Below are 22,641 nucleotides of genomic sequence, written 5' to 3' on the forward strand. Positions count from 1 at the left end.
GTGCCTCAATCAGAAGGACTTGGGCCCCCACCGAGAGCGGCACCGGGGAGTGGGTCTTCCGTACGCCACATGGCCCGCGCCCCACCGCTGGGCAGGGATTCGGCGCTGGGCTCTTCCCTGTTCACTCGCTGTTACTGAGGGAATCCTGGTTAGTTTCTTTTCCTCCGCTGACTAATATGCTTAAATTCAGTGGGTGTTTTTCAAGAATTGAAACAGTCTCATCTTGTCTTAGGAAATCCAATGATTCCTGAAGATTTTAAAAGTCCTCTTAACAGTCTCATAGTCATCCATCTGTGGAAATATAAGCAGATCCTCTTCCCCAAGCAGTTAACCTAATTCCCTTCTATTTACCAAATTTGGGATTTCTCCTCATCATCTGGCAATTACATTGGAGTTGTTTGCATTGGATATTGTCTTGTTGTCTTAAAAGGGCCTGTATTCTTCCCAACTGTAATCCTTCTTGCCAGAAGGAAGATCGCTTCAGTAAATTGAATCCACGAAAGATCATCCGTATGTGGGCAGAAAAAGAAATGCACAATCTAACAAGAATGCAAAAGGCTGGTGGTATCTCTTGCCCAGAAGTTATAATGCTTAAGAAACACATTTTGGTCATGTCTTTTATTGGTAATGATCAAATCCCAGCTCCCAAACTGAAGGAAGTAAAGCTCAGCAGTGAAGACATGAAAGAGGCCTACTATCAAACCCTCCATATGATGCAGCAGTTGTATAAGGAATGCAATCTCGTCCATGCTGATTTGAGTGAGTACAACATGCTATGGAATGCTGGAAAGGTCTGGTTGATTAATGTTAGTCAGTCTGTGGAGCCAACCCATCCTCATGGTCTGGACTTCTTGTTTCAAGATTGCAGGAATGTATCACAGTTTTTTTCAGAAATCAGGATCGTAGCTTTCCCACTGAAATCCACTGAGGGGTCTGTTAGCCCCACGTTCAGGGCGCCGCCAAAATGTTGTGAGTTCAAATGTGGGGTATCCCTATTCGGGCGCCAAAATGTGGTGATCTTCTTCCCAAATGCAGCCAGGTGATAAAAGTTCAGATCTTTTATTATCTCCAATATAGCCTGGTTAGCTTAGAGACCTATCTCTCTGCTTGGTTCCAAGAGCTCTTGTCGCTTTGTCGCCAAATCCAAAGGTTTTGTCCTTCAGCCTCTGCCTCTGCTTTCTTCAGCCTCCAACCAGCACAGAGATGGAACGAATCTCTTGTCTCCTTCACTTGGGGTTCGGCTAGCTTTCAGACCAGTTTGGTCTCAGTGGGGGGCGTGCAGGAGCCCAGCCACCTACCACAGTGGTGTGAGATGAAGATGAATCTGGTTGTCCACTGAACTCTTGACTCGTAGCTTCTTCCTCTGAAAACTCTTCTTCTGCCACCAGCCAGCCAAGTGGAAAATATTCTGCCTTGCCTCTACTAAGCCCTCACTTGCTCTGCTAGCTGGCTTCCTGTTTGTTTCTCTTCTTCTTTTTGCTTTTGCTGCTTTCAAGGACTTTTCTGTTTGTTTTCTCTTACAAGACAAAAATAAAGGACTCCTAAAAATTAAAGTGTCATTTTAAGAAGAACCCTAGAAAGGGAAAGGACACACACTATTGACAATAAGGTCTACTTAACTCACTCATCAAGCTTTTTAAAGAAAGATGGCATACATTGCCATGTTCTGCAACATGACTCCATCAATTTATCCTTTACTGAAACTGAACACTATTGCCCCAAAGGCAAAAAGAATAAATGTATGATCAAATACATCTTCATTTCTGTCCTCAGATATCTTTAAATAAAAGGCATTTTTCAAGTGAAAATGAAAATAAAAATATATTATAATGCAGTGGACTAATTAAAGAATGCTGTAATGGTGCTGTCATTGATATATGTCAACCAAATGAGCAAATGTGTCCACCCTGTAAACAACTAAAGGCAGGGAAGACAGTCACCCCAGCACCACCCCACTGCTCTGCAAGTGCTGAGGCCTCCCCTAACGAGACAGAGAGGAGTCCCCAGGGCCTCTTTTGTGGGTGCACAGCATGTTCAAGTGAAGATCACGGAAGAAGCTGGGCTCCAGGAAGAAGCAGCGACAAGAACAATTTCTGAATACATCCAAACAGAGGTTTCTGTCTCTAGGCAAAACATCCTCCTCCTTTGTCCACCATTAGAATGTGCTTTCTTTGAAGAAAATAAGAACTGATCTCTTCCTGTCTCGGCATCAACGATCACTAATTAACATGTGGTGAGCAACTCAAACGATTTATATACAACTCCCAACAATTGGCGCCCAAGCGTGGGAACCAAGGACCCTACTTTCACTGAAGAAGTCTCCAGTGACCAGGAACTTAGTGAGTATAACCTTTTTTGGCTGAAATGGGACAGATCCTAGGTAAAGATTCTCCATCCTCCACCCCAACCCCCCCCCCCCCACTGTCTCCTTGATGAAGGACTGCTGTGGGTTCTTCTTTCGTAGCAAAAACTGATATTTCCAAGGGTTTTTGAGTTACTCTTTCAACTACATTGGATAAAGCCAGTTCAACTTCTCTCAAAGCCTCTTGAGCTTCTTTTGTAAGCTGGCATGGTGAATTTAAAGCAGTGTCTCCCCTTAAAATGTCATATAGGGGTTGCAATTGATTGGTAGTTAAATCTAATACTGGACGCATCCATTGGATATCTCCTATTAATTTTTGGAAATCATTTAAGGTATTCAACCTCTCTGTTCTTAAAGACAGTTTTTATAGTGTAAGTGCCTTAGGATATATTTCATATCCTAAATTGGAAAAAGGTCTGACTGGCCCCCCACTGAGACCAAACTGGTCTGAAAGACTCACCAGAAAGCTAGCCGAGCCCCAAGTGAAGGAGACAAGAGATTCATTCCATCTCTGTGTTGGTTGGAGGCAGAAGAAAGCAGAGGCAGAGGCTGAAGGACAGAACCTTTGGATTTGGAGACATCCGGAGGGCTCTAAACTAAACTGGCTGCGCTTTGAGAAGAAAAAGCTCACAACATTGCTAGAATTTTAGAATCTGTAAACAGGACTGCAGCACAGTGCTCTTGCCTTGTTCTATACAAGATTAGGTACCACAGATCTTCCTCACAGTCCTCTTAATGGTTTTCAAGAACATTTTCTAAAATAGGGAGAACAAAGCAAAGGAAAATGAAGAAGGATAAAAAGATCCCTGTTTAAGATTTTTTAAAAAGTGCATAATGTTTGAGTTACAAAAACTGTTACCATATGGGCCTGCTGGACACCAGAGTACACTTTCTGTCCCTTTTTTGATAAAAACCAATACACAAACACAACTCCTGCCTGTTGGCTAGAAAAGTTCCTTTATCCCATCGCTAGGTGCAATCAATTGTCCAATTACTCAACATCTGTTTTTCTGGCCTTTTTCCAGAAAAATTTCCAAGTGGAAAATGTATTCTGGAATAGCTCTCTCTCCTCATTGGCCTTATATGTGAATCTTCTGAGAGAATGGGATTATGGGTTTTCTCCCATAGTGCTCTCTGGCCCAAAGAGCTTTAAGGGAGGTGTGAACACAAAGGTGTAAACATAAGCATTGTACTAATTAGTTCTACTTAGTACCTTGTTTCAGGTTCTGGCCAAAATCTTCTTGTAAGATTAGATCAATTCTAATTAGTTAGCAGTTTGGAAAGATTCCAACATCTCCCCCTTTCTTTTGTTAGATGAAAACACCAAAGAAAATAGGAAATCTAATCAGATTAGTGGGTTTCTGAAGGGGTACACATAAATCCATCAATATGGGCCAGAACTTTGTAACAGATATACATGGTATACATAAATCCATCAATATGGGAGGCATTATACACAATTTACATAAGCACATAGCAATATAACACAGGCTAGTAGTAATGTAACAACATGAATCAACCTGAAAATTTACACATGTCCATAAGTCCTAGAAATAGTCCATAAGGAATCCATTGTCCATTAGTTCATGTGCCAGGAATCCAATAGTTCCTGTAAGCCCTGAAGTACTGCAAAAATCTCATCAACAATTTTTCATCTTAAGGAATCCAATGATTCTCGCTGGTTTTTCAAGAACTAAAACAGTTTCATCTTGTGTTAGGAAATCCAATGATTCCTGAAGATTTTAAAAGTCTTTTTAACAGTCTCCTTGTCAGCTATGCTCTTTCAATGGTGAGCACAATCAGCAACAGAACCACCCGATATTTCTTGGGTCTTCTCCTTTGTTTCAACTCAGAAAACTCAGCAAATTCCTCCTACCCATCCACTCTCCCCCAACCCGCCCATCTCAAATATCTTTTTTTTTTTTTTCCTCTGGAAGCCACAAGTCTCTGTTGATGTACAAACTTGATTAGATGGAAGCAGTGGTTATGTTCCCCAACCCCTTTTCCCCACTAACATTATATTATCTCAGTCTTCAAAAAGTCATCAATGATCATCAATCTCCCAGTAAGATGTCTCTTTCCTATAGATTGATGGGGATTTTTTTCTACTACAAAAGAAGTAAAAACACCTGTTTTGTCTTCAAATGTCTCTCTCAAAGGGGCAGCACTAACTTCAGCTGCTATTAATCCTTCTATGCCAGACACATAAGTGTCTGCATTAATCTTTGGCCAATGACTGGGCCAATTGTCACCTCTAATGACTGTATGATCTGCACCGTGTCTACCAACCCTTCCAATGGTATGCCATTTACATAGATAGTGAGCATAGGACGGTCAGCTGTAACAGCTGCTGTCTAGAATATTGCTGGATTCTGCTGTGAGCCACTATGAGGCTGGTCAAGTTGTCTTCTGTGGCTGAGTTTGTCCCCAGTTTATATACTCTATTACAATTAAATCAGTCATCATATTGAGTAAAAACTAATCATTATATCACCAGGGAACCATTATTTGTTGTAAGATTAAATCAATCATATTGAACTAGAGAAATAGATATTAATCACCATGCTAAACTCGATAACTATTATCACTTCCGCTGAGTTAACAACTTCTTGCCTCAAGTATATTTCTCCAGAGTTTTGGTCCTTACAATGGTCTTTTTGCAAATATTTTTAAGTATTGATGAGTTTATTATTTGACCAAATATTTAATGAAAAAGTGTCTCTTGTTGCCTGTAGAAACACAGTAAAAGTTGCAACTACATGTCATCTGGAATCAGGAGGTCCTGAGTTCAAATTTGGTCCCAGAAACTTAACACTTACTAGCTGTATGACCCTTCACAAGTCACTTAATTCAATATTTCACCTTCCTTCTCCCCATCCCCACCCCCCCAAAAATAAAGAAATAAAATCAATTCCACAAACTTTTATCTACCTTTCCAAAAACTTCTTATCCTTAAAACATGATATAACTGATAGAGTCCTATACTTGGAGTAAAAAAGACTTGGCTTCAAATTATGCCTCAGATACTCATATTCTAGATGTGCTTATAAAGAAAGAAATGATGCTGAAGAAAACAAAGATGGGAAAAGAAAATGGACTATCCTGGGTATACACAAGGGAAGAAGCCTTTGATAGAAGGGCCATGATTTTGAGAATGAGAGTAGAAGATAATAACTGTATAGAAACTGAAAACTCATATTACCCCCAGAAAGGGGTCCAAGAGAACGTTAATTACTAGCAGGTTCTATGTCACTGTCTCACTTGGCCCACTGTTTCAGATGGACTCCAGCTATACTTTATTTCACTCTCTATGCCATTTTCATCCTCTCAAACTCTTGACAGCTGCTTAACACCCAGTGTGTACCATTCCCCTCCCTCTGGTCTTAGAACCCTGACCAAATCAAAATGTCATTTTTCCTGGAAGAAGTGTGTCATTCTCCTTTCCCATGATCCCACACATTGTATTAGCAATTTTTCAAAGTACCCATTGCCAATGTATGTTGTCTCCTCCATTAGAATATAAACATGTAAGCTCCTTTAGGGAAAGGACTGTCCTTCTGTATTTTTATCATTAAAGCTTAGCACTGTGCTTGATACATATTAAGTGCCTACTTAATATTCTTTCATTTATTCAAATCTACTTTACATTCTATGCAAAATTTTATAAGAAGAAATTTTTTAAAAAAGCATTATAACAAATATGCACAGTAAGGCAAGACTAATTCTTTATACTGGCTATGTCCAAAAAAAAAATTTTAAAAGCTCCCTGAGTCCATCACCTTTCTGTCAGAAAGTAGATCTTATGCTTCATTAGCTGTACTTTAGCATCATTGTTAGAGATAATTGTATAAATATGTGCCTGTGTTATATTTTTACCATGTTTAACATATATTGGATTACTTGACATCTAGGGGAGGAGGTGGGAGTTGGGGGGAAAAACTGGAACACAAGGTATTGCAAGGGTCAGTGTTGAAAAATTATGCATATGTTTTCAAAATAAAAAGCTTCAATAAAAAAGAAAGAAAGAAATAGGGGCAACTAAGTAGCGCAGTGGATAGAGCACCAACCCTGAAGTTAGGAGGACCTGAATTCAAATCTGACCTCAGACACTTAACATTTTCTGGCTGTGTGACCCTGGGCAAGTCACTTAACCCGAATTGCCTCAGCCAAAAAAAAAATAATAATAATAATAATAAATTAAATAAATAATGGAATCTTTCTTAGTTATTTGCACTGATCACAGTTCCCAACTTCCATAGTTGTCTTTACAGTGTTGTTATTGTATAAAATATTCTCTTGTTTCTGCTCACTTCTTCCTTCATTAATTCATACAAATCTTCCCAGGTTTTTCTGAAACTCACTGTCAAATTTCCTTAATAACAAATAGTATTGCATTTATATGCCATAATTACATTCATATATTATAATTTTTCAACCATTCCACAGTTGATAATCACTCTCCTTAGCTTTTAGCTACTTGGCCAAAAGTATTACTGTAAATATTTTTGTGCTACAAATTCTTTTCTTCTTGACCTAGTAGTAGTATCAATTGGGATCAAAAGATATACAATTTATATAATGGAGTTAACATATATTTTTACCATATTTAACATTGTGATAACTGCGTATTTAAAATCAGCCTGAGTCAGGAATTCAGGTTAAGGGAAAAATCTTCAATCTTTATTCTCAGTAGAGGTGAAGAAGGATTATGATAGCAATATGGGCAGCTGTGACATCGGAGGTGAAGGGCAGTTGCAATAGCAATGCGAGCAGCTGTGTGAAGAAGCCAGCCAGCAGTCTCTCCTTCTGCTTCCTTTTCCACTCCCTTGCCTCCACCCACCAAAAAACATCATTTCCTATACAACACATCAGGACTTGCACAAAGAGTGGGTGGGGGCCATTCTTTCGCCAAGCATATACATTAATAGAGTATGGTCCAATTGCTATTTAGCCTCACGTGCTTGAGACTTCAGTGCATCAACTCAAGCCTCAGCCCATTACATCTCCTGCTTTCTTTTGTTTTAGAACACAGGTGGTCATGCCATCCCTGACTCCTTAGGGAGGTCAGAGCCCCCAAGGGGAGGTGATCACACCCTCCCTGACTTCTTAGGAAAGGGGGTGAAAGCACTGAAAAGGAGGTGATCATGACCACCCTGACTTCTCAGGAAGGGAGGTGAAAGCACTAAAAAGGAGATAATCACGCCCTCCCTGACATCTCAGGAAGGGAGATGAAAAGCACCAAAGGGAAGTGGGGGGTGCTAGTGGGTTTCTGGGCTGAAGGGTCTTATTAGAAACAGGTATGCACAAACCCATCAGCATGGGAGGTATTACACAAGCACATAGCAATAACAGAGATTATTAGTGATGACTCTCCCCACAGTGCAGGCTTGATGTGGTGTAAGAAACATGAATTGTACACACAAGTAATGGTATAACAAACAATATAAATCAACATGGTGTTGTAAAAGATTGTCAGAAGTCCTAGAAGGAGAGTATGTAAACAGCAATCACACATAGGCCTTCTTCAGCAGCCAAGAGATAGTCCAAAACCAATCTATTGTCCATTGCTTCACGTGTCAGGGAATCCAATGATCCCCCCAAGTTTTTGAACTCCTGCAAAAGTCTTTTTATGTGTTAGGGAATCCAATGATTCCAGCAGATTTTGAAGTCCTGCAACAGTCTTATCATTTCTCAGAAAATCCAATGATTCCTGAAGGCTTTCAAGTCTTATATCTCAGAGAATCCAATGATTCCTAAGGGCTTTCAAGTCTTATGTCTCAAAGAATCCAATGATTCCTGCAGGTTTTCAAGTCCTACAGCAATCTTATGTCTCAGAGAATCCAATGATTCCTGAGGGTTTTCAAGTCCTACAACAAGTCCTTATCATGTCTCAGAGAATCCAATGATTCCTGAGGGTTTTGAAGTCCAACCGTTTTCTATGTCCATGAGTCAGACGCCATAACTGCCACGCTCTTTCAGTGGTGAGCACAATCAGCAACAGAACCACCCGATATTTCTTGGGTCTTCTCCTTCGTTTCAAGGGTCTGCTCTGTCTCTCTGCGATGGACAAGGCGAATACGGCTTGTTGGCACCCATCTGATTCCTTCTCCACCTGTAAAGATACAAGCAAACCCTCTCCCCCAAGCAGTTAGCCTATCTGGTCCCTTCCATTCACCACTTTCTGGGTCTCTCCACATCACCTGGCAATTATCTAAAGTTAGTGGAGCTGCTCGCACTGGACACTGCCCTTCCAGTGGGTTATAAAACCTGTCTGCCGGAGCCAGTGCATCTTTGTCAAAAATCAAGAAGTTAATAGCATAAAGGGCTAGATTTAGAAGTTCTCTAAGGTAACCTGTGGCTCCCCCTTTCTTTTGTTTTTGGAGCAGCGTCTTAATGTCTCTGTTTCTCCTCTCTACTATTGCCTGTCCTTGAAGATTAAAGGGTATGCTAGTGGTGTGTGAAATCTTATACTGTGCACAAAAGAGTGCAAAATGTTTGGAGGCATATGCAGGACCATTGTCTGTTTTTATTGCTTGTGGCACACCCATAATGGCAAATGCTTGTGTGAGGAATTCAGTGACCACTCGGGCTGTCTCTTTTGCTGCTGGTATTGCAAAAAGTGAATCCTGAAAAAGTGTCTACCACAACATGGATAAAAGACAGATGACCGAAAGATTTATAAAGGGTCACATCCATTTGCCAGATTTCATTGGGTCTCAAACCACGAGGGTTCTTCCCCAGAGGCAGTATAGGAGTGTGGAAAGGAAGGCAAGCTGTACAGGCTTTTACTATGCTCCTAGCTTCCTCTTTTTTATCACAAATTGTAAACGCAAAGCTCGAGCAGCCTGATGGTATTTAGAATGAGATTCCTGGGCCTCCTGAAATAAAAGCTTACTGGGTTAACATAGTTAAAAGGCTATGTGCCTTTGAATTTCCATCAAAAATAGGACCTGGAAGTCCACTATGTGAGTGGACATGCAAGATATAAATCTTCCCTGAATGCTTTCTCACTTGCTCCTGAAGTTCCTTAAAGAGCTGATATATATTAGAAGCTGCAAACTTTATTTGGTCTGTGGCAATTCTTTGTACCACACCTACTGAATAGGCTGAATCAGATATTATATTTATGTCTCCTGGGTAATAAATGAGAGCTAGCATGATCACATACAATTCATTCTGCTGAGTGGACTGAAAAGGAGTTCTGACTACTCTCTTTATAGTAAGTCATGAGAGCATACAGCACAAATATTGTGTTTGGTTGCATCTGTAAAGATAGTTGGTCCTTTAAGAGGAACTTTAGAAACTTTCTCTTCAAGAATCCATTGCCAATAATGTAAAAGTCTGGTTATCTTTAATGGAGACCCATGTGTAAAATTTGGAGCCATGGCTAATAAAATTTACCACTCTGGGATGGCAGCACACATTAATTTGTGTATTGGTGTAAAAGGTGTATATCTTATCAGGTTTTGTCCCAGATAATTGTACTGCTCGTTTAATGGCCTTTAATAAAATTCTAGCCACAAGCATTGGGTAAGGAGTAAGGCTTTGTTCTGATTGTGCCGGGAGATTCACCCACTCTATCACACTGTCTCCTTGATGAAGGAATGCTGTAGGTGCCTCTTGTGTGGCAAAAACTGATATTTTCAAGGGTTTTTGAGTGACTCTTTCAACCACATTGGATAAAGCCAGTTCAACTTTTCTCAAAGCCTCTTGAGCTTCTTTTGTAAGCTGGCGTGGTGAATTCAAAGCACTGTCTCCTCTTAAAATGTCATATAATGGTTGTAACTGAAAGGTAGTCAAGCCTAACACTGGTCGCATCCATTGGCTATCTCCAATCAATTTCTGAAAATCATTTAAGGTGTTTAGCTTCTCTGTTCTTAAGGTTTTTGTATTGTAAACACCTTAGGGTATACTTCATATCCTAAATATTGAAATGGAGCATTTCTTTGAATTTTCTCTTCAGTTATGTACAATTTGTAGTATCTTAGTGTTTCTATGGTCTTTTGTAGACATGCTTCTAACATTTGTTCCTCAGGTGCACATCCCAATATATCATCCATATAATGCAATAGCATAACTTTTGGAAATGCTTTTCTTACTGGAGCAAGAGCAGCAGCAACATACATTTGACACATAGCTGTTTTTCATTCCCTGTGGCAAAACTGTCCATTCATATCTTTTATAAAGCTCAGCTAAGTTAACGCTGGGCAGTGAAAAGGCAAATCTTTTCATATCCTCCTTATCCAGAGGGATAAAATAGAAACAATCTTTAATATCTATGACCCAAAGAGGCCATTCTCTAGGCAATTGAGTAGGAGATGAAAATCCAGGCTGAAGAGTTCCCATAGTTTTCATCTGTTCATTCACTTTTCTTAAATCAGTGAGCATCCTCCATTTTCCAGATTTCTTTTTTACCACAAACACTGGGGAATTCCAAGGACTTAGAGAAGGTTGTAAATGCCCTTATTCAAGCTGCTCCTGTACTTTATCTAATAAGGCCTGAATTTTATCGCTACGTAAGGGCCACTGTTCTATCCACACTGGTGTATCAGTTTTCCATTGGATAGGAACAGGTGAAAGTGTTGGCAGGCCTTCAACAGCAGCCCTGCTTAAAAAACCAAAGTACTCATTTTTAACCCTAATTGCTGTAAAACATCTCTTCCCCACAGATTGATGGGTATTTTTTCAACTATAAAAGGAGTAAAAATTCCTGTTTTGCCTTTAAAAGTCCAGCTTATAGTTATAGCACTAACTTCAGCTGCTATTGATCCTCCTACTCCAAACATGTAGGTGTCTGCTTTAATCTTTGGCCAGTGACTGGGCCAATTGGCACCTCTAATGACTGTACGATCTGCACCTGTGTCTACCAGTCCTTCTAATGGTAGGCCATTTATATAGATCATATAGGTCAGTCAGCTGTTACAGCTGCTGTCCAGTATATTCCTGGATTTTGTGGTCTGGACTCAGAATCTGGGTGACTATCACCAGGTTGCTTATTAGGATTCTGTATGAGTAAAACTGATGCTACCACTTCTCCTGGGTGATAAGTCACACATTGTCTACCTGTATTAGTGACTGGGATATTGTCTACACATTCCCCAGTTTCCCCATCAGTGTGGATGGACACTGTTTTGTACGTACAAAAAGGAGGTGAAATGGTCAAGCCTACTGTGCCTGGAGATAAGGGATCCATAGGCTGGAGAGGAACAGATTTCACCTCTCCAGGGGGTATCTCAGTAGTCCCAGCTGCATACAGCTCTATTCTCCCCAATTGTAATTCCCTTCTGCCATCAGGTTGCTTCCTGGCTGGTTGACTGTGTAATCCCCTTCTCCCATCATATGGCTTTCTGGCTGATTGGTCATATCTGGGTACTGAACTTGTAGGCACTCTCTGGGTGCACCATTGGCTGCCATCATGCCCCAAGTGTTTTTTGCCTTGAGCCCTGGGGCTGGGCCCCTCATCCCGTTACCCTGAATCTGTCTACATTCTGAGGCCCAATGGAAGCTTCTGTTGCATTTTGGACATGGGCTATTGGGTCTTGTTCTCCCACCCTGTTTTCCCATTCTGTTTCTATACCAACATTGAGCTTTCAGATGCCCTACTTTTCCACACTGAAAGCATTTATGAGTCTCTCTGGAAGTCCCTTGCCAGGAGGGATTCTGTCTTCCCATGTTTGGATTTTGGGAAGTCTGCATCATAGCCTGGCTATAAAAGGCATTTGTGCCCACTGTGGCACAGCGTCTTATGAGCTCCTCTAAAGGAGCATCCTTGTGCAGTCCTAGTATAATTCTTCCGCAAACCTCATTAGCATTTTCCTTAACAAGTTGCCTTATCAAAATGTCTGTTATTGCATTTTCCCCATTTGTTCTTGTGATAGCTGTCTGGAAACGTCCCACAAAGTCAGCAAAGGGTTCATTTGGCCCTTGTGTTATTTTTGTGAAGGCCCCACCCTTTTCATCTTTATTGTGGAGAGAAGCCCATGCTTTGATAGCATTAGCAGCAATTTGCTGACATGCTGCTACAGAATAATTAATTTGTACTGCGACATCTGCATAAGGACCTACACCTGTTAGTAGGTCAAGGTGATTGCAGCATGAACTCCACTTTGACTATTTTGTTGGGCTTGTATCCTACAGAGCTCACTTTATTCAGAAATTCACAAGTAGTTTTGTCCAGCTTCTAGGCATATCCTTGCTATAGATTTCCAGTCATTAGGGGTCAAGACTTCAAAAGCCAAATTCTGTAATAACATCTTAACATAAACTGATGTAACCCCATAAAGAGTGCAAGCCTTTTTCAGGTCTTTGAGGATTTCTATATCAAAAGGAGAGTATCTTCTACTTTCTTGACCTGAAGAATTAAACTGTTGAATTACAGGAAAAATGTGGTGTTGAAATTCCAATGCATCTCTCCCTTCTGCTTTGGCCTTAATTAGTTCCTTTTGCAATCTAGTCATAGGAGCATCTGGATGCTGGGGGGGGAGGTGCTGGTGCTGTCACTGGTCCCCCCACTACCCCTCCTTGAGTCTCACATAAATCTCCATGCCCTATGAGGATCTGGTCATTAATCTGTTCATTATCTTCCTCCTTTATCTCAGGCTTCCCCATTTGGCTATTCCTAGAGTTTTTTCCTTTTCTTCTATAACTTATAAGGTATCTTAAGACCAACTGTATTATATTGTATAAATAGAACGCCTCGATGGAAGTTGAATGAGGACTGTTTTCATTGTAATATGTGGAGAGCTGTTGACCAATCAATGCTCAATTATCTGGAGAGATTTGCTCTTCTTCTAAGAACCAAGGGCAGGTGTGTTTTAATGTACCAAGAAGTCTAGCTGTCTGTTCCCAAGTTATAAGTAGCCCTTGATCTTCTTCCAGCTTGAACAGGCTTTCTATAGTGCCACTTCTGGGTGGGGCTGGGGGTGGGGGGGTTGGGGTGAGGGATGGAGAATCTTTAGCTAGGATCTGTCCCATTTCAGCCAAAAAAAGGTTACTAGTTTAGTCTGTTATACTCACCTAAGTTCCTGCTCACTGGAGACTTCTTCAGTGAAAGTAGGGTCCTTGGTTCCCACGCTTGGGCGCCAAATGTGATGACCGCGTATTTAAAATCAGCCAGAGTCAGGAATTTAGGTTAAGGAAAAAATCTTCAATCTTTATTGAAGTGAAGAGGTGAAAAAGGATTGCGATAGCAAGATGGGCAAGAAGGATTGCAATAGCAATATGGGCAGCTGCGACAGGAAGCCAGCTAGCAGAGGGGGATCGGAGATGAAGGGCCGTCAGGATAGCAATGCGAGCAGCTGTGTCAAGATGCCAGCCAGCAGTCTTTCCTTCCCCTTCCTTTTCCATTCCCTTGCCTCCACCCACCAAAAACGTCACTTCCTATACAACACATCAGGACTTGCACAAAGAGTGGGTGGGAGCCATTCTTTTTCCAAGCTTATATATTAATAGAGTATGGTCCAATTACTATTTAGCCTCACGTGCTTGGGACCTCAGTGCATAAACTCAAACCTCAGCGCATTACATAACATATATTGGGTTACTTGCCATCTAGGGAAGGGGGGAGGAAAAGAAGAGGGGGAAAGTGGAGCACAAGGTTTTACAAGGGTCAGTGTTGAAAAATTATCTGTACATATGTTTTGAAAATAAAAAGCTTTAGTAAAAAAAGATAGGCAATTTAGTTACAAATTTTCCCCAAGAATATATATAAGGAAGTGATTCAAATTTCTAAATGTAAGCCATTCCTCAATTACACAAATAGCCAAATGATATGAGTAAGCAGTTTTCTCAAGGAAAAAAAAATGTCAACAACCGTATGAAAAAATACTCCAAAATATTAGTAATTTCAAGTGAAAGTTGAAATAGTACATTCTACTTCATACCCTTCAGATTGGTAAAGTTGACAATAAATGAAAATGGCAGATGTAGAAGAATGTATGGGAAAGCAGATCTATTAATGCACTAATTGTTGGTCTTGCCTTTTTGAAAAGTTATTTGGAAGAATCATCAATAAAATATATTTAAATAAAATAGAATAAATAGTGGGTGTTTTTTTCTTTAAAAAAATCAATTCATTTGCTGTCTTCTCCAAGGTGCTTTTCCTTTTTTTTTTTTCCATACTCATGTCTTCCCATTTAAGGTCATCTTCTTTCTGTTCTGTATGTATCTTTTCTATGTTTAAACTCATTTTATTCCTTCACTTTCTGGGACTCTTAAATTGGCTACTAAATGTATGTTTTCAAAATTCATTTGGCTATTATAAATGGAGGGATTCATAGAGAATGGATATTTTCAGTGTATAAAAATATATTCAGTGTATAAAATATATTCAGAAAAATAGTTATTTTTTAAAAGTATAATAGCCCCACACTAGTGATAAGTATTTAAAAGAAAATAAATAGTAAGCCACAGAAAAACTTGGCTGTACATTAGTATAGCTATCATTCAGCAATCTTTAATATATACCTTTAACCTTTTCAGGTTCTCTTATCTCTCTTATTCATCTTAATTGTACAGCCCCAAGAGTATAGTTAGGGTTTCAGTTTAAGGAGTTTAAAAGTTCTAGTGTAAATTGTCAGCAAATAGTCATGTTATAACATTCAAATTGAATAAATAAAGATATTACCTCGAACAGTGTCCATTGTGTAAATTTAAAACTTTTGGATATCCCATATCATCACATTGTGTTCACTATTTTCTTTAGTATTTTAAATTGTAAATTTTTTTGTATTCTCTCTAAAAAGACAAGATATTGTCCTTAATTTCATTAACTGTTTTACATTTTAGAGATCATATACTGTTTGTAGAAACTAAAACAGCATTTGTAACAAATCTATAACAAATTTGTTTTTTTAATTATTGCTTAGCTACAGCTCCTTCTATACACATCTGGGATGCAGTCAACAAGCAAACTTTGTCTATCTTACGATGTTACCATTCAAAAGGTGTATGTTCTGTTAGCTTTAGTGCTACTGGAAAACTGTTGCTGTCTGTGGGTCTGGACCCAGAACATACCATTACCATTTGGAAATGGCAAGAAGGTAAAAAAAAATTGTTTTTCATTATAAGTTATGTGTATTAGAATTTGTTAGAGAATATTGTTTAGATTGTATTTTATGTGAAGTGTTTATATTAATTCCATGATTTGCCTTTTTGTTACAAATAACCAAGTTTGTTAGTTTATTAGAGTTTGTTAGAGAATATTATTTTAGAATGTATTTTATGTGAAATGTTTATATTAGTTTCATGATTTGCCTTTTTTGTTACACATAACCAACACTGATCGTGTCTGCTATCTGCATATTTATGCCAGCATTATTTTAAGAAAAGTCAATAAGAAGCAGCTTATTTATTTTTTAAAAGGATTTGCCAGATAATTCCCTTCAATAATATGTTTATTGGGCAACTGATTCTACAGAGAAGCTGGGGAGTAATGCATGAAGTATTTGCTACCACTGCAAGTAAAAATTAAAATACATCATCTCAAAATAGTAATGAAAACCATTGCAGAAATTGTTTTAATTTAATAGATTTCTGTTTATATAAAACTTTTTAGGAACATTATGATATAAAGTAAAATATACCTGCTTTGTAAAACTTATGGTTTGAATAATTAAGATCATGGGTACAATATATCTAAAAAGATATGTTGTGTATTAGTCAACCTGTCGTCTGGGGGAGGGGATTGGGGGAAGGAGGGGAAAAATTGGAACAAAAGGTTTTGCAATTGTCAATGCTGTAAAATTACCCATGCATATAACTTATAAATAAAAAGCTATAATTAAAAAAAAAAGAAGAAGATATGTTGAGAATCCTACAGATGAATGATCCTTCTATAATCACATTGATAAGGGATGGCAACTAAGTAATTGTTCTGATTTTCACTTACAACCTTAGAAACAGATCATTTCAACAAGCTGAATATAAATCAGAGATGTTCCAAGTCAGTAACCCAAGAATAAAAATTTCTTGGGGGAAATTACCTATTCAGTGAAAATTTCTAGGAAAACTGGAAAGCAATTTGACAGAAATAAGTTTTAAACCATTATTTTATACCGGATATCACAATAAGGCTCAAAATGGATGTGTAATTTGAATGAAAGATTAAATGATTTTTAAAAGATGAGAAGAGTATAAGATCAAGTAGTTTTTATAGCGATGATTATGAGAGAGTACTATCAGATAAAGGATAGAAAAGATCACAAAAAAAAGGCCTTTTTGATTCCACAGAAATGAAATGCTTATGCATTGCAGCAGGAATAATATAGGAAAGTATCAATTAGGAAAAATTATGTGCAGTATTATTTCTGAAGTTCTGATAATCTCTAATAGGACTCTGACAGGGAATTAAAATACATGAGATCACAAACCATTCTTAAATACTTGTGGTGAAAGAATATGACAAAAAATAGTTCTTAAAAAAATTGAAAATATTATCAATCATATGAAAGATTGCACCACATCAGTGATAATAAGAAAATACTCTGAGGTTTCATCTCACAGCCTACTAATCAAAAAAGCTGTAAATCATCTATGTTGGAAAGCCTAATGGAACTCAATGTATACTAACACATTCTTGTTTGAGATATAAATTAATCCAGCCATTATTAAAAGCAATTTGTAATTTTTTAAAGTGACTAAAATGACTACATACCCATTACTCAGCATATTCCAATGAGATCATAGCCACAAATATGGTTGTAAGTACCATTTACCTCAAAATAACCATAGCAGTTCTTTTGTGGTAGCAAAGAACTGGAAACAAATTGAATGACCTAGGGAAATGGCCACAAAACTGTGTTACATAAATGTAATTAAATATTGCTATAAGAAATGGTAAATATATAGGAGCTAGAAAATCATTGAAAGATTTATATGAAGTAATGCAAGATAAAATAAGCACAATCAGAAAAATAACAAATGCAAAGTTTGTGTAATAATTTAAACAAGAGGGACAAAGAATAAGAAATCAAATTCTTTGTAAACATAATAGCTAATCTTCATCCTAGAAAATAGTGCAAAAAGAACTTCCCTTCATTTATTGCAGAGATGAGGAATTGCAGGCATGTCATGTCACAAATGTTGGCAAACCCAGTAAATATATTTGTTAGTTTTATTGAACTGCCTTTTTTCCTCTTTTAAAATCTTTTTTTTTTTTTTTAACAAAACATGACTTATGTGTGAGAGGGAGATGGAATCAAGGGGAAAATATATTATAAAGCAACAGTATCGATAAATAAGATTTTTTTTAAATAATCAATTTTATTGGAAAATTTTAAACTTGATCCTTTATAGAGTTTTTGCTGTTTGTTGTTACTAGGTGCTAAAATTGCCAGCAGAGCAGGTCACAACCAACGTATTTTTGTGGCAGAATTCAGACCAGATTCAGATACTCAGTTTGTTTCAGTAGGAGTGAAACATGTAAGATTCTGGACCTTAGCTGGAAGAGCTCTTCTTAGTAAGAAAGGATTGTTAAGTACAATCGAAGATACCCGGATGCAGACAATGCTAGCTGTAGCTTTTGGAGCAGTATGTATCATTACAGAGGTTTTTTAAAGTGTGTATGTGTGTCTGGTTTTGCATGTATGTCACTTGAACTGTTGTTTATATGTTAAGTGTATTTATCTAAATTTCCTTACTTTGATCAATGAATTCATTATTACATTCTGGCTTATATAATCTGTTAACCATAAACTATGCATATCTCTTGACATAAAACCTCACTGACTTTCCCTGATAGTTTTATTCTCAAATAGGAGGAAGCTTAATAGGGGAGAAGGAAATAGTAATTTATTTAAGAATTAGGACAAAATAGTGGATAAAGTTTTGAATCAATAGGACCTTCATTTCCTACCTCAGTTCTTTATTCAATTGGGTGAGCAAGGCCAGGCTATTTATCCTTTGGAACTTCCTTTTCTTCCTCTTTAAAATGTGTATAAGGATCCTTGAATTATGTCTATAGCACAGGGTTGGTTTTTTTTTTTTTTTTTGAGAAAAGAACTTGATGTTACAGATTATAAATATGATTGTCATTCTTATATGTCATACTTATAAGTATATACCAAATCTTATATTCACCATCTTATATACCTCTTAGTACAATCATAGAATGTTAATCTCTGTATATGGAAGACTAGTGACTTACTCAAAATTATTATAGGGGACAGAATAAACCGACATCCAGATCTTCTTTCAGCAGTTTTTAAAATTGCTGCAAAGTGCTTCTCATTTTAAAGAGTAGCAGCAAACCATGCCTGCATTCCTACAAGAAAAACAATTTATAACAAAAATACAAATTGTATTTATAATTTTCTCTATTTTTTATGTTTCAGGTTTGTGTTTTAAATACTTTTTGATAACAAGCTTCTGCAGCTTGAATTCATTTCGATAAATGTTTATTTAAGTGCCTCCTTACTCATTGTAATATACTATAATTTGTTTGGGGATACAAAGATGAAAAATAATACAATCCTTGCGCTGGAAGAGATATTATACTACAATTTATACACATATATATTACTATGTGTGCATATACATATGTATACTTATGTACATACATATATGTATGCATATTTGTACATGTATATATATGAAATAAAGACATGTATAAAAAATAAGCATGAAGTAGAGGGTAAAAAAGAGGTGCAGATAAAGTGCTCTAAGAAAATTTTGGGAAGGAAGAGTTTGTTTTCAGCTGGGGGATAAGGTAAGACTTTCATGAAGGAAATAGATCAACTCAGGTCTTAAAGGAAGAGAATGTCAACCAGAAGAAATAATGAAAAAAGTGTTTTCTCTTCCTGAGGAATGGACTGTGAATGAATGAAGGTAGAAGAAGACAGGACAGGATCAGAGAGTAACTAGTGGTCTGACTAAAATATTGAATGTATGAAGGAAAGAAGTGTGAGATAAGATTGGAAAAAAGAAAATAAGTCTAGAAAATTTGGGTAGAGCCAGAATGACAGTCTGAAATGCTAGATCAAAGAGTTTTTATTTTATCCTATGACTAGAAGTGTAGGAAACTAATGTGATTTATGCATTGAGAAGATTTGGAGGTCAGTTATATGAAATATGGAGAGAGCAGAGCTATCCTATTTACATCTCCACATGGGATTAGATGTGCTTAGGAACCATTACTCCCTGTTCATGGGAAGCAAAGAGAGAAACACATGAAAGAAAGGGAGAAACAACTGTGATATACAGAGGAATGATTCTAATGGATAGTTTCTTGGTTTTATCTTTTTCATAGCTCATTAGTAAGTAAGCTTCACAAAAGAACAGCTGGAATACAATTTGGCATTTTAATCAACTCAAGTTTCTCATTTGTTAATAAAATTTAACTATAATTTGGGGTGACTGATAAATGGAATGTTTACTTACTATTGTTATCCTAAATTCTTGGTGGCTAATCTAAATTTAGTATACATAATAAAGTAACTAATATATAAGCATTTCAAAGTTTGTAAAGCACTGAACATAAATAATTTCATTTGAGGCTCATAAGTAGTAAGTCAGTAGGTTTTTTTTGTTGTTGTTGTTATTCAATATTATTTTGATGGATTGTGATTTGCTTCCTTGTGGGAGCCCATAGTGATGAAGTCATGGATTTATAAAAATGTTAATTAAATTCAGAAAATTTCTCAAACATGACTTTAATAATTAATTTCAACCATTTCTCTTGACAATATCTTTTATCAAAACAGTTGAAAATAACAACAGAGTTGTACATTTTTCAAGGTTTTTGTGCTCTGAAATATATTCTAACAAATAGTTAAATAACAAAAAATAGTTGGGTGAGGAGATATGACAGGCTTCAGTAATCTGTAACCTAGATAATCATTGTTTGCACTGAGAAGTCATATGTTTTGTATTAGAATTGCTTGCAACCGTTACTTTCCTCATTTGAATCTTTTGATGAGTGTATTTTTCCCCTTTCAGAATAACTTGACATTTACAGGTACCATCAGTGGAGATGTCTGTGTGTGGAAAGACCATGTTCTATGTCGTATTGTGGCCAAAGCTCATAATGGACCTGTCTTTGCGATGTACACAACCCTTAGAGATGGGCTTATAGTCACTGGTGGCAAAGAAAGACCGTAAGTGTCCTTTTTTTTTTTTTTCTTATTTTAAATGTTTACTAGAATTGTCAACTAATTGGAAACTTTAGTTGAATATGTCTGAATATTTATCAAGTTGCCACATATTTAGCTATATGAACCTATTTTGATTTTTTTTTTTTTACTTTGTCAGGTTTTTTCTTTTCATTAACTTCTCTTCTTTATCTTTTTCATTTATTATCTTTATTACCTATTCAAATTTTTCTCTGGCATAAATTAGTTTGAATTCTAGCAAATATGTTAATAGATAAGATCTTCAAAACATTGGATTTAGAGGCCTATATTCAAATACCAGTTTTGCCCTGTTTCTGCTAACAAGATGACCTAGGGCAAGCCCTTAAACTTGAGTAACAAGAAAAAATTTATTCATCCATAAAATGGAAAAGCATGCTATTTATTCACAGTTTGTTTAGAAGAAAAAATTTTTAATTCTTACAGTGTTATATAATATGAGTCATGATCATTTTAACTATAATCTAGTTCCACAAGCATTTAAACTCCTTCCACACACTTGACATACATATTTATAGAGAAATGTTTTCTAGTGAATATATATCTTTAGATGTCTCCACAATTACTTGATGCTATAGTTTTTGTTTGAGATAAATTTGTCATCATCTATGCTTAAATCAGCCTGTGGTCTACAAACTTAATCACATACTTCTATCATTTAAAAAGTTTTTAATCTATACTCCAACATTTTCATATTTATTTATAAATTATATAAATATATTCTTGTACTAATATACTTTGAACATTATAAAACAAATAGAAAAATATTATAAGTATGACATAAAAACAAACAATATTTTGAAAAGTTATTAAGGGTAGGAAAAACCTGTTTGCTCTTGAGAACAATGTGACTGAATATTTTTCATTATTTTTTAATAATCCCTGTGTATTTTTTAGTAGGTGGGCAGATTCATAAATAATAATGATTATTTTTTAATCTATTAATTTGATTGATCTATTTAATCAAGGAGATAAATTTTAGATACTTTTTTACAAGATATACAATATAACAATCAAAAATAATTGGTCTTGAAATTTAGTAAGAACCATGTGTATATTTGTTGAAAATCATACATTATACAAAAATAATAAACAAAAGTGATTGTCTCTGATTCTGACTCAGCAGAAAGTTTTCATAATAAATCCATTTTTTTTCATGGATCTGCTTAATGAATGATATCATACTTTAATTTCCTATTCCTGTTTGGATTTTTTTTTTTTGTATGAACATGAGCCATAAAGAAAACGAATTTGCCTGGACTATACAGAATGAGAAGGGGAATAACGAATAATAAGATTGGAAAGATAATTTGGACACAGATTATAAAGGACTTTAAATGTCATACATAAGAATTTATATTTTGATTCTAGAGATAATAAGCAGCCACTGGATTTAAGAGGGAGAGTGTGACATGGTTAACTTTAAAAAATTTGGTAGAGTGAAGAGTAAACTGAAATAGGGAGATCATTGTAATAATGCAGGCATGATGGAAAGATGGCCTAGTGGCTATATGAGTGGAGAGAAAGGAGTGTAGGAGATGTTATGAAGACAGAAATAGTCTTAATATATAAGTCTTGTATATAAATGCTTGTATATGTGTATTGAGTGAAAGGAAAGAATTGAGAATGAAACATGAGTTGCGAAACCTGAGTGATTAGAAGAAAGGCAGTGATAGATACCCTTTACAGAATTTTGAAAACTTTGATGAAAAGAAAACAATAGATAATGCATTTAGTAAGTACTTACTTTGTGCCAGGCATTATGTTAGGTACTGGGAATACAAATATATATGGACAGATAGTCCATACTCTGAAAGAGCTTACATTCTAATGAAAGAAAACAACACAAAATTAGCTGGGAATAGGTAGACAAAGACCAGTGAGAGTTGAGTCTATAGAGAAATGAGCAGAGATGAGCTAGGAACTTCCTGAAATGATGTATCTAGACCAAAACTCGTGGATCAGAAGAGGGGAACCACAGGTGTGGAGGCTGCTGAGGTGTCCAGAGACAAAAAAGAGAATGTAATGGAATGACATATGTGGGTACAGGATTAGGCTTCAGCTTCCCTTACGGGACAAAGCCTGCTGCAGTAAATAGGTGAAGAGCTTCCACAGAGTTAAGAGTGGGATTAAGGGATAATGATACACTTGTAT

The 22,641-nt window shown here is 36.8% G+C and overlaps 1 protein-coding gene across 1 annotated transcript in view; it reads left to right on the forward strand.

Moving 5' to 3' along the window:
• EML5 (EMAP like 5) overlaps window positions 1–22,641 on the forward strand; it is a 206,645-nt gene that overhangs the window by 166,341 nt on the left and 17,663 nt on the right. The window contains 3 exon segments of the mRNA XM_051977455.1: window positions 15,229–15,402; window positions 17,682–17,890; window positions 20,297–20,454. Coding sequence (XP_051833415.1) covers window positions 15,229–15,402; window positions 17,682–17,890; window positions 20,297–20,454 — 541 coding nt within the window.

This window comes from Antechinus flavipes, chromosome 2 (assembly GCF_016432865.1).
Source record: "Antechinus flavipes isolate AdamAnt ecotype Samford, QLD, Australia chromosome 2, AdamAnt_v2, whole genome shotgun sequence".
NCBI classification, from domain to species: Eukaryota; Metazoa; Chordata; class Mammalia; order Dasyuromorphia; family Dasyuridae; genus Antechinus; species Antechinus flavipes.